The sequence below is a fragment of the Gekko japonicus genome, unplaced genomic scaffold, assembly GCF_001447785.1.
Source record: "Gekko japonicus isolate JY-2015 unplaced genomic scaffold, Gekko_japonicus_V1.1 scaffold4715, whole genome shotgun sequence".
Lineage (NCBI taxonomy): Eukaryota > Metazoa > Chordata > Lepidosauria > Squamata > Gekkonidae > Gekko > Gekko japonicus.
Genome location: NW_015162104.1, coordinates 20,951 through 37,864, shown reverse-complemented (window position 1 = coordinate 37,864; position 16,914 = coordinate 20,951). Strand labels below are relative to the sequence as shown.

General features: G+C 45.5%; 2 protein-coding genes across 3 annotated transcripts in view; one reads left to right on the top strand and one right to left on the bottom strand.

Annotated features, from left to right (window-relative positions):
* CLTB (clathrin light chain B) overlaps nucleotides 1–9,856 on the top strand; it is a 22,755-nt gene extending 12,899 nt beyond the window's left edge. Inside the window, exons 3-6 of one of the 2 annotated variants that reach the window (XM_015405658.1) lie at nucleotides 2,196–2,313; nucleotides 3,664–3,775; nucleotides 6,578–6,631; nucleotides 8,149–9,856. In XM_015405658.1, coding sequence (XP_015261144.1) covers nucleotides 2,196–2,313; nucleotides 3,664–3,775; nucleotides 6,578–6,631; nucleotides 8,149–8,320 — 456 coding nt within the window. In that variant the 3' untranslated portion in view covers nucleotides 8,321–9,856. The remainder of the gene's footprint in view (nucleotides 1–2,195; nucleotides 2,314–3,663; nucleotides 3,776–6,577; nucleotides 6,632–8,148) is intronic. The other variant, XM_015405659.1, reaches the window with a different exon arrangement.
* Nucleotides 9,857–9,947: 91 nt separating this feature from the next.
* HIGD2A (HIG1 hypoxia inducible domain family member 2A) lies at nucleotides 9,948–16,741 on the bottom strand. Its single transcript, XM_015405660.1, has 2 exons — nucleotides 16,516–16,741; nucleotides 9,948–14,722 (listed from the first exon to the last, which is right to left on the bottom strand). Exons 1-2 carry the CDS (start codon nucleotides 16,658–16,660, stop codon nucleotides 14,556–14,558), a joined length of 312 nt encoding a protein of 103 aa, XP_015261146.1. The 5' UTR covers nucleotides 16,661–16,741; the 3' UTR covers nucleotides 9,948–14,555.
* Between the last annotated feature and the right edge of the window lie 173 nt (nucleotides 16,742–16,914).

The window sequence follows — 16,914 nt, the reverse complement described above, 5'->3', positions numbered from 1 at the left end:
GGTGGGGCCTGGAGATCTCCCAGAATTACAACTGAACTCCAGACAACAGATATCAGTTCCCCTGGAAAAAATGGCTCCTTTGGAAGATGGACTCTACAGCATTATACCTGCTTAGGTCCCTCCCTTTTAGGGTTGCCAAGTCAAAAAACACTCACCGGCGGGGGAGCCTCGCCGGGCTCTGGGAGCCGTCCTTGGATGCGCGCGCCGCCAGCGCGTCACCGGAAGTGACACGCGACATCGACCACGTTGGGGGCGTGGCCCGGATCATTGGAGGGAAAACCATAGTTTTCCCTCCGATGATCCGGGCCACGCCCCCAATGTGGTCGACGTGGTTGCGTCACCAGAGGTGACGCGGCCACGCTGCGTTTCGGTGGGCGGAGTTCCCCCCGGGGCCCGATTCCGCCGTGGCGGAAATCGGGCCTCCAAAGCGGGGGTTTCCCCGCCCCCACTTGGCAGCCCTATGCAGGGAGTACTTAAATAGGGTTGCCAGCTCCAGGTTTGGAAATACGTGGAGATTTTGGGGATGGAGCCTGAAGGAGACCGGGGGTTGGGGAGGGGAGGGACTTCAATGGGGTATAATGCCATACAGTCTACCTTCCAAAGTGGCCATTTTCCCCAGTGGAGCTGATCTCTGGCAGCTGAAGATCAGTTGTAGTAGCGGGAGATCTCTAGCCACAACTTGCTGGTTGGCAACCCTATACTACTACTATGGAGCAAGAAATTGGCTATATAAATGGAACCCATACTGTGTGGGCCTTTTCAGCTCTGCAGCTGGTTTATCTTATTACCATCACTACTGGCCTTAAGTAAAGGTCGCCGCATTTAGCCTCCATGATGTCATTGTGAGGCGCTGATAGTCAGCCCTTACCATGGTAACAGCACTTGATGGCATCAGTGTGATTCTAAGACCAATTGAAAAGGAAGATCCCCTTCTCTTCAAAGGCACAAGACACTAATCCTTTAAGACTGACTGTGACATCACGGGGATGACATCACAGAGGCACAGTTTACAACCCTTCCTTCTTGCAACTGCAGGATTTCCCTTGATGCACAGACATGAAAGTCATGTGGGCAGCCAATGGCAAATTCTATAGGGCTGGGCAGGTACATTACTTATAAAGGAGTCCCATTAGGCTTGTATGGCCCTAGCCTAGTCATGGAAGTTGTTCTTGGGACCTAGATTCTCAGACCCATCCCCATTTTGTTTCCCCCCTCCTATTCACTGGGCATTGGGAAAGGAACATGTATGTCTCCTGGATATCTAGAAGTAGGCCTTACCCATACTTCTATATCAAACTTCTTACTACAGGAGTAGGATTGCCAACTCTAGGTTCAGAAGTACCTGGAGATCTGAGGGTGGAGCCTGGGAAAGGGGGGCTTAGGGAGGGGAAGGGCTTTCTAAAGCAGCTGTTTTCTCCAGGAGAAGTTACTTCTATATCAAACTTCTTACTACAGGAGTAGGATTGCCAACTCTAGGTTCAGAAGTACCTGGAGATCTGAGGGTGGAGCCTGGGAAAGGGGGGGCTTAGGGAGGGGAAGGGCCTTCTAAAGCAGCTGTTTTCTCCAGGAGAAGTGGAATAAATGTTTTAAATAAATTATAAATAGATAAGTGATTTGTATAGTCTGGAGATGTCAGGGTTGCCACGCCATGCCCCCGATGCGGACAGGTTTCCCCCGATTTCAAGGGGCCCAATCTGCCACCGGCCAGTTGGCTGGTGGTGGGGAGCCCTGCCCCTGAAGAGCCCCATCCCGCCTGACATGCCCAGCGCAATGACATCACCCGGAGGTGACGTCGTCACGCTGGGGATGCTCAAGCATTTGGGCAAAAAATTCTATGGTGACAACAGAAGTATTTTTACCCAAATACTCAAGCGTCCCACCCAACGTGCCCAGTGCGATGATGTCACCTCTGGGTGACGACATCACGGCATGCACACTTCGCGTGTGCACCAAAAGACTCCCGGAGGAAGACCGGGCCCCCACCCGCAGCCAGGTAAGACCTGCCAACCATAAGATCAGTCGTCATTCCAGGAGATCTCTAGCCCCCACCTGGAGTTTGACAACCCTGCACAGGAAGGATTAGAGACTCATGGCTTTTATGCACTTCACCATACCACAGGTAAAATGCCGGTCAGTGCTGTGGGGGGATATGGGAGAATGTCCTGGATTTTACACAGTGTTACTTTTGTCTCAAGGAATCCAATGGACCCACAGATGCGTATGCAGCCATTGCCCGAGCTGACCGATTGACACAGGAGCCCGAGAGTATTCGCAAATGGCGAGAGGAACAGAAAAAGAGACTGCAGGAGCTGGGTAAGAATGGAAACATGGTGAAAAATATAAACTATACAAACTGACATTGTGAAGATATGTCAGTGTGCCTTTTAAAGTATAATGTGGATTTTTTGAGGGACAGAAATCTGTGGTGTACAAATCTGAAGCAGAAATTTGAGGCAAGGGGGGGAGAGAGAGAGAGGAAAGGAAAAGACAAATAGGCAGTAAAGATTAGCTTGACGCGTATTACTGAAAGAGAGATCATCTGAGAATAGTAGAACAATTAAAACGGTAATAATGGGCAATGAAATATATATAAAGAGAGCTGGGAGAATATATAAATGGGGGACAGCAAGGAAATGGAGGTAATGGCAGAGACTATAGTATTTTTATCCTCACAGTGACTCGAGAAGAGTTACAAAAAAAGAGAGATAAAAAAAAAAGAAAATACTGACTACAGGCCTTACTTGAGGGACCGTCACAAAAGGCTTCAGCGGGCCGACAGCATTTGTGGGCCTCCTTTAGAACTGTGAGCCTCACTAGCTCCTTTAGTATTTATGCATTCCATGGTAGGTAGGTAGGTTCACCACCCTCCAGGTGGTGGCTGGGAATCTCCTGGGATTTCAACTGATCTCCAGGCGACAGAGATCAGTGCGCCTGGAGAAAATGGCCGCTTTGGAAGGTGGGCTGTATGGCATAGTACCCCATTGAAGTTCCTCCCTTCCCTAAACCCCGCCCTCTTCAAGCTCCGCCCCCCCCAAATCTCCAGGTGTTCCCCAACCTGGAGCTGGCAACCCTAATGGTAGGTCATTTCTACAGTCAGCCTGCTGCAGAAGTGCACTTGCTGCGTATCAGCCTTCTTCTTCTCAGGGGGGGGGGTCTTGGGAAATATGTTTTTCTTTTAGAGCAGACTCTGAATTTGTGCTGCACCCACCCACTGTGTCAGTCATGAAGACTCTGCATCCCCTTTTTGAGCTGTGCTCTTCACAGTGTTGATTGGCTGGCTTTTGTGTTCGTCACAAAGCAGCCTCCTCCTCGTACCTGTCTGATCAGCTTTCAAAGATTAAATCGTGAACAAAGGTTTAGAAAAGACAAACATGCTGGGCACTTGGAAAATAATGCAAAATAAAAAAAGTTATCCTGATAAAAGTATGTGGGGTGGCTAAGTGTTTGCAATCTGGAGGAAACCCATTACCTTCTCTCAAACTGGACACGTTTGACATTTTGCCCTCAGGAACATGCTTATTCAAGGAATCTCTCCCTTGCTGTGGATATTATCCCCAGCAAATGTGCAAGTTTTTTTCCTGCCCGTGTCACAGAAGTCAGCTTTACATGGCACTCAAGTGACTGGGAAAGCTCATTCTACCAAACATGTATATCTCATTCTAGACGCTGCTTCAAAAGTGTTAGAACAGGAATGGCGTGAAAAAGCCAAGAAAGATCTGGAAGAGTGGAACTTGCGGCAGAATGAACAAATGGAGAGGAACCGGGTCAATAACAGGTATGGCTGGGAGGAATAAGCACCCGACCCATTTTAATCTTGCCAGTAACAGCAATATTAGCATATTTCACTATCATAAACCCACCTTGGGTCTGTGTGTGTTTATATGCATGTAACGTGTTCATGTGCATGTATGCATGTTCCTTTTTTTTCATGCCACCGCCCTAAGTTAAGATCTAGCCCCCCACATTACCAGTGACTTGGGGAACACAGGTAAAGGCTGCCTCTAAGCATGTGCATGGGGCAAAGTTTCCCAGCTACTTTAGCCTTTCCCTTTTGCATGCATCTGTAGTGTGACTGAGTAGCTGCTAAGGCCACATGGGAAGGAATCTGAAACAGTCTTGCTCTCTCAAACAGAAAAATTTATTGCTACAGGTTATTCAGCTAGAATAATAAGCTACACTTAACAATACAGAAGGTTTATCATAGAATCATAGAATGTTAGAGTTGGAAGGGACCTTGCAGGTCATCTAGTCCAACCCCCTGCACTCTGCAGGAGCATAGCCAAAAGAACTTCCCTCCAACTTCCCTCTCTGGATGTCCATGGAGCAAATGCAAATCCTGACTCTACCCGACTCCTAGCATTTGAACATCACTAACTGCAAGTTGTGTGTGTTAAGTGCCGTTAAGTCACTTCTACTAGCATTTGAACATCACTAACTGCAAGTTCTGACTTATGGCGACACTTTGAATTAATGACCTCCAAAAGTCTCTTCCCCAGTCTAAATTTAGGAACTCACCCCCACATGGATGGTGAACCTCGATCTCCCAAGCAACCAAAGGCACACATTCTACACATCTCAATACCTAGATCATGTTTTACAACAGCTATCCACCTTGCCCTTCGTGGCAGGTAAAGCAGTGGTTATTTCTTTAAAGAAACACATCTCTGCTGTGACCTCTTGATGCATTTTATGGCTCTCTTCCCTGGGAAAGTTAAGTGGCTGTCAGGGTCCCAGGGACTCCTGGTGAGTTTCAAAACACCTTACATCTGTGGATCATGACACTCACCACCATCAACCCCCAGAATATTGAAGCTGCCTCTCGAGAGCTGTAAAGGTAAAGGTAAAGGTTCCCTTGCTCGAAAGCCAGTCGAATCCGACTCTAGGGTTGCGGTGCTCATCTCCGTTTCAAAGCCGAAGAGCCAGCGCTGTCCGAAGACGTTTCCGTGGTCATGTGGCCGGCATGACTAAACACCAAGGCGCACGGAACGCTGTTACCTTCCCACCGAAGTGGTACCTATTTATCTACTTGCAATTTCTTGCTTTCGAACTGCTAGGTTGGCAGGAGCTGGAACTAAAGACAGGAGCTCACCCTGTCTTGCGGCACCCGGGTCTTGAACCGCTGAACTACTGACCTTCCACAGCCTGCAGTTCAGCGTCTTAACCACTTGAGCCACCGCAGCTCTCTCGAGAGCTGTAACACAGCACTATAGAAGGGAGCAGGCTCTTTTTGGCTGCAGGCCATGTGTCCTAAAGGCATGGAAGCTCAGAGGGGACTGGGCTGGGAGTTCAGAGGTAAAGCATCTCAGGCCATGTGTTTACCATCATTCCCATTTGCTGGTGCTGAACAAGTGCCAAATAAATGGGTTGGTGGCCTAGCCATGCAATGCAAGACTAATCTGACTTTGATACAGCTGATCTGGCCACCTGGATCAATGCCACGGTAACATCAAAACTACACTAGTGTAATGCACTGTACAGTGGTCTCTCCTCAAAACCAATTTGGAAACTCCAGCTGGTGCAGAGTTCTGTGGCTCGGCTACTATCAGAAGCCAGATGGAGCATGCATATTACTCCGTCTGCGGACGCTCCACTGGCTGCCCATTTGTTACCTGGCTCAGTTTAAGGTATTGACTCACACACAAGGCCATTCATGGCCTTGGTCCCTCTTACCTGTGTGACCACCTTTTCCCATATGCTTCTCCACAACAGCTTTACTCTTGTCAGCAGCACCTTCTGCAGGTGCCCACTGCAAATGAGATACATCATGTGCATGTGCTTTTTCCATTGTGGCTCCTGCCTTGTGGAAGGGCCAGCCTGAGGAGGTCAGGAAGGCTCCCACTCGCCTGGTTTTCTGCAAAACTGAACTATCCAAGAGTTTTTTTTCTGCACTTGTAATAAGGTTGCATTATACAAAATGGTTTACAAAAAGTTACTTGGATAAATGATTAGGGACTGTGGTCTATACTGCTGGGTAAGGCCTACTGTAAGTAGGATCCTATTATGTAAGTAGGATCCTATTATGTAATTTTTGCACTGCTTAATGTGTCATGTTAACACTTATGCTGTGCTTCAGTTCCTTCTGGTTCATCCCAGACTTTTGCAATCCTAATGCACTGCTGATTGTACTGGCTGAATACGTGTAGTCTGCCTTGAGTCCCTGTGAGAAAGGCGGACTATAAATAATGTAAATAAATAAAAATAATCACAGATACGTTATCTGCAGCACAAAGGCAGTCATTTCCATGTTAACAGCCGGGTGCAGGCCTTAGCAGCCTCAAACACTGCTGAAGTTGTTAGCTGAGAGATTGGGGGTGGGCCCTCCTTATGCTACTCCTTGGAATATTCTCTCAGAAGTTGTTTCCTGTGGTTGCTCAATGCCAAAGATTTATTTTTGAATCAGGCTTCTTCCCGTCTCTCCTAAGCATTTGACTAATGAATTTCTAGCAAGCACCTGTACTGTCCTGCACTGTCGAATTCTCTTGCTCTGCCCACTGAGGGTACTAACCTCTCTTTCTCTCTTTAACTCTTTGCTGCCTCTCTGCTCTGCACTTTCTCCTGTCTTTGGGTCGTGCCGTAGGATTGCTGACAAAGCCTTTTACCAGCAGCCAGATGCCGATGTGATTGGCTATGTGTACGTCTCTTTGCCTTTGTAATCTTTCCTAGGAAGAACCTCCTGTACAGATGATGAGTGAGATTTCCAATCCTTAAAATGAGCTTGTTGGCTATGCTGGAACTCAGATAGACATTTGCCTTCTGCCAGACATTTTACTGGAGATGGGTTCCAGATTAATATTACAGAACAGGGGTATGCTGTACCACTTGCTCCTTTTATAGAAAGAGCTTCGAAGCGCACCAATTTACTGGTAATCATGTTTGACTATGCAGCCTCCTCTTTCATTTAGCAAGTCCAGTGTCTCTTTGGTATTGCTATGCAAGATGCTGTTCTCGTAGCTGAGAGATCCATGGGTGATCTTTACGTACTAATTTCCTGCTCACCACCTAGTAGTACATAACTGTAAAAGAGCTAGAACTTTAGGCTGCCAGACGATCTTAGGATCGCCTGGCTATACTATACACCAGTGATGGCGAACCTTTTAGAGACCGAGTGCCCAAACTGCGACCCAAAACCCACTTATTTATCACAAAGTGCCAACACGGCAATTTAACCTGAATACGGAGGTTTTACTTTAGAAAAAAACCCTCATACATTAACTTAAGATGATCCAAACAAAGTAAGGAACACAATCCCAAATGCCTTCATTTACTTAAAATTATTTGGCAGAGAATTCGACACTTTAATGATGGTCTGGGCCTGGCTGTGGTCGATGGCACGTGTGCCCACAGAGAGGGCTCTGAGTGCCACCTCTGGCACCCGTACCATAGGTTCGCCACCACTGCTATACACAATGCCATACAGTAATTAATTCCTAATGTAGCAATGACTGCTTCTTATTAGTAACTTCATATGGTAGTTTCCAGCAAATGCTTCTCTCTTACAGAATTGAATACTGTGTGGAATGAGGTTGCCCAAGTATCACAGCCATTTGTTGGATCATGCCACTGACAACGCTCTGACAAACAATACCCGTTCTCCCCCTTCTATCTCCCTCCCCTAGCCATTCAGTGACCTTTAAAAAAAAAGGTCCCGTTTAATTTTGATACTTCCTTAAAAAATGCTTGCCCAAGATCCAGCTTGCCTGAGTTGTGATTCACCGAGCTGAATGCACCCCATCAGTCTTTGTACTGTGGCCTGCCAGATGCCTGACAACCCAGGTAGGCAGTCCCAGGTAAGGCAGCAAGAATAGGACATTTGTGGAGTCCCTGGTTGGCCATCACAGATAGCTGGTGAGCTGTGTTCAGCTCGGCCACTTGCACGTTGTGAAGGCATGGCCTCACAGCAAGAAAGCAAATTTTCACCAGTGCCATTTTTTATCCCTACACAAATGTTTGGCTGCACAGAAAGATAAAAAGGCCTCCCAAATACTTATGTTCAGGAGAGTTTCCCAAAGTAGTTGCATATTCTATGAGTTCAGTACCTCCAGGGCGGTGTGTGTTCCCCCTAGGAAGATCTGCAGTCTCCACCCCCTTTTTTCATGTTCACAGAACTCCAGGAGTTGAGACCTGTTTTCTTGTTTGCCTTCTCCCTAGGGCCTCGGAGGAAGCCTTTCTGAAAGAATCCAAGGAAGAGACTCCAGGCACGGAATGGGAGAAAGTGGCCCAGCTCTGCGACTTCAACCCCAAGAGCAGCAAGCAGTCCAAGGACGTGTCACGCATGCGATCTGTGCTGATCTCCCTCAAACAGACTCCTCTGGCCCGCTAGCCTAGTGGAGGAGGGGCTGGGGCTGGAGTGAGGATGCAGTTTACTCTTTTGCCAGCAGGTGTAGCTGCAGCACAACAGGCTTAGAGGGCCACCGGCAGGAGTCCTAAAGCATCCCACTCCTGCCCCTTCCTCTCTTCAACCTTCACGTTACTCTGGCCTGTACCCCTCCCCTTGATTTTACTTTGCTTAAAGGGTGCATTGGTATCTTTTTACACATATTTATTAACTGTGTGGTTCCTTGGGCAGCAGCCCTCTTTGGTTCCTACACCTGCTGCCTTCAGGAAAATCACTCCCTCTTTCACAGTGCTGGGAGCATTCATCTGCTCCCCTTCCACTGGTCAGAGGCCCAAGTCCCCTGATCTCATCTAACTTGGCAGATACAGTAGATAAAGTGCAATTCATCTTTTCTGGTACTTTGCACCAGGCCCAGAAGGCAACACTAAATCAAAGGCAAGTACCATTCATAGGCCGAGTTTGAGGTTGCAAGCAGGATGCCCGACTTCGAATCCTAGATCTGTTGTTGTTTCCCCCAGTGATAATGATCATTTTTTCTGACAGAGTTGGAACTCGCATGCCAATTGGAGTGCAACCTTGGTAACAATAGAAGGTGATGCCTAGCAGGAAGTAGGTTTCTTCAGGGCAAAGCAGGCAAAGGGGAGAAAGGCTAATGATGAAAACTCTAAACCTGGTGCCCTAAAAGGGCATTGAAATGGTTGACTGAGACGAATACTGTATGAAGTTGTGAAGAGTTGGGGGGGGGGGGGGATGACCAAGCCATTTCAGTAAGATGTACTTCTACTGCATAAGGCACTATTTGTCCCTGCAAGAAGGTGGACCAGAAGGCAAAATTTATTTGGACCTAAGTAATGAAAAAGGGGAAGAACCTCCTGTAGAGGTGGAATGGGAGTAAAACTATAACCCTCTCTAGGAAGAGGTTATACCATATTTGCTTGAATGCAGGGGCATGATATGGGGTCCGCTGAGATGCTTGCTTCCAAACCTTGTTCTTTTAAGTGAAGACAGGCGAAAGGAGGACACTGCTGTATGTGAGAGACAGGAAGGATGTTAGAAATCTTTTAGGCACTTGAGTAAACCCCAAGCCAATTCCTGCATTACCCTCAGCCACAGAATCAACATATCCTGTTCCAATACCATCACCTTTGTTTGGAAGCAGATATCCCCCACCTGAGCCATTCAGTATGTACTGGCCCTGGTATATACTGGTCCCCTCCGCTCCTTATATGATCCATCAGCCTAGCTAAGAAGCAGATGGAGAAGAGTCACAAAAGAGGAGCTCTGCTCAGTGCTGTGTGGTCAGCAGGTGATTTTTCTAGTATTTGTTCCTATGTTGCAGATTCCTGCAGTTATTCCTCCCCCCCCTTTTTAACTGAAGGGGAGCAGCAGATTACTGCGGTTTCCCATTTGGGCATATGCTGTGTTGCCAGGGTTCTCTCTGGCTCATTTAATAAAGGTTCTTTACCTTGAGTAAATGTAAAGAAGGTAGTCTTAGTGGAAGCTTTAAATCTTTTTTTTTTTAAAGCAAAACTTTAAAAAAGCACAATGGCCACATGTGGTTATGAGAGAGCCTGGGAAGTTTGGTTTTGGGGTTGTTGTTTTTTTTTAAAAAAAATACAGCCTATTAGAGGTAGCAGAACTGGCAGTATTTAGTCTTAATTTTAATATATTTGTGCTAGGAAGGACACATAAAATCAAGCTATAAATTCAACATCCGTTAACGGAGTTCACTTCCCCACCCAAGCTGACTTTGCATAGAGCTGGCTTTTCTGATCACTTATTCACAGGCACATTGTTCAGTACAGGGTCCTCATGTGGTGGCATCAACTCATATCTCCACATGGAGGTATTTGTGAGAAAACGCTCCGCATAGGAAGACTGGCAGTCGCCCAGCTATTTCAAGCATATTCTCTGATAACGTTTGAATTTTCCAGCCCTGGGCTAAGTCATACCAGTGCCTCGCCCTGCAAAAGAATGGGATAAAGTCACCCCCTGAAGATTTTACAGTGACTGATCTGGACCTTTTGTCTTTTTCCTATTTATAACATGCTAAAGTCCTCATGTGGTTACTTTACAACATCACTTTCCCACCCTGAGGCACTTGAAAGAAAGTAGTGCGGATATTCTAGTAGGGAAGGTGATTGACAAAATGTGTGTTTCTTGGCAATCAGGAGCTGCAGAGGTTCAGAAGGAGACTCCATAAAAATGAACACTGGTAATATAGGGGGGAGACTTGCCATATGAGGATCTAAACAATGGGCAAGTCCTCAGTGCATCATATCCCAGGCCTAGCTCCTACTGGTTTAAAGTATGCTGAACTGAGATTTGGCATTTGTGGCAGTCGCACTATGTTCTCAGCTGGCTGCAGAAAGGAGGCAAAAGTGCAGAAAAAACATGAAATTGCCATGGGTTTTTTTGTGTGTGTGTAGGGGTATGTTTTCTCTGGATATTATTTCTTCAAAAGCTGGGGTGTGAGCAGCTCCCTCGCTGCGATCTATTGAAAGTCAGCCCTCGACACAAGCAAAAAAAGAAAAAAAAAAAAAGCTGGGGGGTGTGGGGGTGGGTAGATAATACAAATCACACAGAAGTGAAGGCAGAGAAGGGCCACACTGTAAGGTGGGGGACAGAAGACGCACTGGCAGCTGCAGCCTCTCCTACTGTTTGCTACAGAGCAGTTCACAGCCTAGACAAGAAAGACAGGCTGCTATCTGTAAGCACTGATGATCCAACTGGTTGCCACAGCCCACGTTAATCAGGCTCTCTCTTCGTCAGCCTTTGCGAATAGCAAGACACAGGCCCTGCTTGGAGTTACCCTGTTGCCCCTGACATTCACTGCCCTTTGATCCTCTGTCACAAATGCCAGGAAGAGCAGAGGTGGCATTCAGGAGAGGTGGGAAGCTTTGCCTAGGGCTGTCCTGTTTCCCCACCCCCACCCCAGCTTCAAGATCTGTTAAATCATCTGTTATCAATAAACTGCCCCTACTCCAGCCACAGAGCTAAGAGTCGCGGAATGCTTTATTTCCACATTTTTATCTGTTGTAATTTGGGGATTGCAGGGGACAATTAACACAGATCTTGGGCTCTGGGCCTAGCAAACATTTCTGCTAGAAATATGGCCAGTCTGAATCCCTTCCTCAGAATGGGCATTTGGAATATGCTCTATAAGACACCTACAGCCTGGTTCTAGGCGTTCTATTCAGATGGGTTTGTGATCAGATAAGGTGTGCCTGTAAGTGCATCCTTAGCAAAGCTCCATATGAGAAGCTCACAAAAGAAAATGTGTGTCTCAGCAGCCTTTGAGAACAACATTTAACAACAAGGGAGAGAATAGTGTTATTTCATTTTTAAACAAGTTTCTCCATCACACTTCTCTCTTGAAGAAAATAATGCACACTTAATATTTAGTGTATGTTTTCTTCTCATATGAACTGACAGATCTGAACCATCACTTTAAATTTTTGAACACTCTCTGGAAGAGTGAGAGAATATCCTTTAGCACACTCTAGTCACCCTGTGTGAAAGAAGAGGTTGTTCAAGCATCTTAGTTTGAACTGTGCACACAAGTATGTCTTACCAATCCATAAAAAGTGGCTTACCTCCTGTCTGCATATATATACCTATTCATCTCAGGGTAACTTGCATTACGTCTGGCAAGCAATTCATTAGAAAGGATTGTTTTGTGCCTTAGCTAAGGAGCTCACTGCAAACTGGATGTAACATCTATATTTAGTGTTCTTGAGAATGCCTTTTCTTTCCCCCTTTTCTCCCACTGAAGGGGGGGGGGTGCCTTTTGTATTGACTGTCAGTAAATTTTTTACTGTTGATACAAGCTCAGCATCACCTGAACTTGTGCATAAACAAATACTGTATTTTACATCTGGTGCTGTACGGTGCTAAGCATCTCTTACAAACAACAGTAGATGGAAAAATGAGAACCAGTTGAAATTTTATTGGTAAGGTTGGCATATAAGAAGTTCTCTATTATGTTAAGGAGGCCAGTCTTCTGAAATGTCTGGAACTCTTAAAACCAGTAAGTATGACACAGCAAGTAGGACCGAATATTTAAAAATACCAACTAGTTCTACTTTGTTTAAACTGACTGTAGAACACTGCAGTGAACTAACTTCCAAGCTGTAACGCCAAGACAAGCCACTCCTTATGAGGAAAGAAGGTAAAGCAGGCAGGCAGTGCATGCTACTTGGCTACAAGTATTCCAGCCATATGCAGGTTACTCATGTCTCTGACATGACAAGAGGCACAGTGCTATTCCTCTTGCGTCTCCACTTTGGCCTTATAAAGTTTGGCTTAGTTAATGATTTCATAAACCTGCCGGTTACAATTCATGCAGTTGCTGGGTAATTAACATACAACTCAGGCTATACTTCCTATGCAACACTTGAGAATAAGTCCCATTGAACTCAGATTTCTAAGCAGGTGCTGTAGGAACCAATGGCTTTAGTAGAACTGACTTCTGAATGAACATGCAAAATACCAGTCCTCTTGGCACAGGCTTTAGCTGCAATTTGTAGTTTTCAACAGAACAACAAAAATCCATAGTGGATGAAACAGCTGAAATGGAAGCCAAGCTCAATTAAATCCAACCCTTCTTTAAGTCAGGTTCAGATGTGCCAAATGATCATGCTACTGCTACTATACTGGGTGACAACTTGGCAAAACAAAAGCTAAACTGCTCTAATGCACAGTAATGGGCTTTAACAGTGGGGTCATCAAAAAGCTTTTACCACAAAGTCTTCATTTGCTCAATTCAAATTGCTATCTTCCCAGATTTTTCCATAGCTGTTACCTGCCTGGGGTTATAATTACGTTTGTACACAAAAACGTAGGGTCCTCCCAACACAGTATTAGACTCCAGTGCTGAGAGTGATGCAACATCTTGGGTGTACAGGGTGCCATTCTGAACAACTCTGATGGTGTTTGCTTTTTCTCATTGACTAGCAAAGTATGTGTCAATAGAAAGGATGGGGAAAATGCTAGATAGACCAAACCCTTCCTCTCACACACATTTTCTCAATCTCACACTTTATTGTTGGACACAGAAAATAGCTAAGGTTTGCTCTAAAATCCTACAATTGGATAGTAAACAAGGTTTCTCTTACCAAAAACAAACATACCCCCTAACTCTGCAATAATACAATGGTATATGGATGCCCAGAGGCTGGTGAGGATGCAACATGGCTTGCTCTATAAAGCAACAATTACTACTCAGGTACACTGAAGAGCAATTCCAACTCTGCCTACGGACAGCCGTAACTGTACTTTATACACGGAATGGTTGTATATTAAACAGCACTTTGAAAATAAACTTTTTCCCATCACTCCATTTCATGTGTCTTCACTTACACCCTGCACTCTAAGCCGCACAGCTATTTTGAGAGGTCCTTTTCACACGTCCATTGCAGCACCCCGTGTGTCAATCACAGACGACTGAACATAAACCATGTACCAGTTCAAGTCATGTTACTGTTTTCTCGAGGCATATGTTTTATCTTCTTTTCCCTATCCTTCCCTTTCAAGCCAGCAGCCTGAATACTCTTGAAACTGATAGCAGCTGGCTAGAAGCTGGCACAAGTTCCCCATAAAATAATATTTAAAAAGCAGCATGTGCTTTTTAACATGTACAGACTGACAGCTGGCAAAGAGAACAGTAAGCAAACTTAGACTTTGGTTGTAGTTCAAGTTGAAATGGGAACATGGTTTTATAGATCACACTGCCTTTTCACCATTACCCTACTGGACATAAACATGAGTTAAGAAAAAGCAACCATAATCAGAGGAGCTGTTCCCTACTATTCAAATTTTATTACTGGCCACTCCCTGCCCCAGGGCCCTGCGTAAAACTTAAGTATTTCCACTGTGTTTTGAACTATTCCACTGCCCAGAAGGCAGTAAAGACACTTCTTCTGATAAGCTTTACTAATACCAGGGACTTAAGATATTGGCCTTGTTGGCAAAGATGACCTTAGAACAAGGCTGTATCAATGGACTCAAAAAATATTTCATACACAGATGGCAAGGTTGAATCATCTGAATGTATTCAATGGTATTTAAGAAACACTTGAAAACACACTGGGACATGATGGTCATTCTAAAAATATCACTGAAACATCACTCTCTAAGCTTTGACAAGTGCTCTTCTCCAGGATAGAAAGACCCATTTCTATGCTGTATAGTAGGCTATTACTGGATACTGGCAGTAGGTTCACTTCTGTGGTTTCATTGCTGTAATAACCACCCCCACCATTAGGGCAGCAATGGTGAAGCCTTGGGCTAGAACACGTGCCCGCATCATAACTTGGGACTGGCGAGTGTTGCCCCTCTTGAAACAGATGAGTCCATAGGTCAAAACTCCTGCTGTGCCAAGGCAGCCTACAGAGAAGAACAAGAAAAAGCAGTCAGTGAACCGACAAGAAAATGTGATTTTCTGTCTGGTCTTGTGAAGAGAAAGGCCTAGATTCAAGGATGCTTTCTCAATTCCCCCTTGGCTATATAGTTGATTCATGGGCCAGCATGAAGGCCTGGCTTCAAGATAAAGATAAATCCTTGAATTTTACTTTCCGGGAGGCAACATCATTGGCCTTGGCCCCTATGTCCTGTTTGTTGGCCCTTCAGGGCAACTGGTTGGCTGCAGTGTGAAACAACGCTGGACCAGATGGACTACTAGCATGATCCAGCAAGTCATGCCTTAGGTTTTAGAACATCAGGGTCAGCCTACATTTTCAATTCCGTCTAGTGAAATTCTAAACAGCAACAGGAAAGTAAAATCCTCTACTAATTGCAGACCAGTCCTTCCTCTCTGAAGTAACTTGTGGTTATTGCAGTCACCTAGAAAGGGAAGCTTTGCTATGCTATTGTTTCTGTCCTTGACAGTAGCATGACCAGGGGACAAGCCACTTTGACCCCTGTCCTTGTTCACACATGACACCATAACGAAATCACTTAAGTAGTGGTATTCTTTTTTTTAATGCGATACTGGTCAAATTTAAAAAAATTACTTATTTAACACAGGAGGAGAATCTTGGGGACATCTCTGCCAACTGCATAAGATTTAGAGTGAACTTCTGTTTCTTGTTACAGACGTTTAAGATTTGTCAGAAGCACAAACTATGACCCCCCAATAAGCTAAAACAGTAAATCCAGGACTAATCCAGAATGTAGTGTATTACACTCTTTGTTTTTCTGTTTGTTGTATTTTTGTAGGTCACCTAGGGTCAACTCCATTGATAAAAGCAAAGTAAAATACTTGTATATTTAAAATATTAATATTCTTCACTGAGAGTTCTAATCTAGAGGCAGTCAATAAACCTACCTACAATAAAATTATAGTATTACAATTCCTCTAAGAACAGCTACAATACATCTTGAAACTGGTGGCCAGTTGAGGGGTATGCTATGTCTGCCAGAATTGCCCCCATGTTTCCTTCTACAAAGGTTCTGTGCCCTTAACACTCAAGCAATGAAACTCACTGGGTGACCTCAGGCCATTTATGCTCCTGCTTGCTGTGGGGAGAGGAACGGAATGTGATTATAAGCCGCTTTGAGACGCCTTAAGGTACAGAAAGGTAAAAGGTAAAGGTTCCCTTGCTCGAAAGCCAGTCGAATCCGACTCTAGGGTTGCGGTGCTCATCTCCGTTTCAAAGCCGAAGAGCCAGCGCTGTCCGAAGACGTTTCCGTGGTCATGTGGCCGGCATGACTAAACACCAAGGCGCACTGAACGCTGTTACCTTCCCACCGAAGTGGTACCTATTTATCTACTTGCAATTTCTTGCTTTCGAACTAGCAAAGTATAAAAACCTGCTCTTCTTCTTCTTCCGGAACTTATCGTTGTGAGAAAAAAATACAGGAAGAGAGGACCATGCATATCGCCCTGAACCCATAGAACAAGGGCGGGACACTACTGCTATAACAACCTCATGAAAGCGAGAGATTCAACAGGCAAAGCCTTGTCTGTCACTGCATTTTTCTATACTGGAAAGAAAGCTTTCTCTTTTGAATTATGGCCTACTAGAAAGAGGAGTCTTAAGAAAAGAAAAGACAGCAGGCGGCGGCTCCTGATCTTCGCAACCCTCCGTCTTGTGCCCTCTCCATCTGCAAAGGGTCCCGTGTGCGGCTCGTCCCTTCGTGAGCAATGCCTTCACCCTAGGCCTCGACTTCCCTCTTACCTATGGGCACAAGGGGATTCTCACGGCTCTTGCGTAGAAATTTATCTTTAAATGTCTCCTCGCGGCTTTGGTAAGCGCTGGGCGTAAAGCCTTCGACGACCGGCGGATGGCTGGGATCAAAGGGTGGCGGAGCACTCTGCGCCATTGGATACCCTACACTAAAGGCCACAGCAAGAAAAATGTGCGCTTCGCTCTCACTACACTGTCCTTCTTCAGCCACCGTACAAGTCCGCCTCTAACCTTGCGGTTAATTACTTTTGTGATCCGGATATGGAAACGGTCAAATATACTATTAGAAGCTGTTGGTCTCTGGGAGATGTAGTCCATATAAGGGCTTTGATTTGAGATTTTGATTATACTTCTAGGGGAAGCTGAACTACATTTCCTATCAGCTACAGC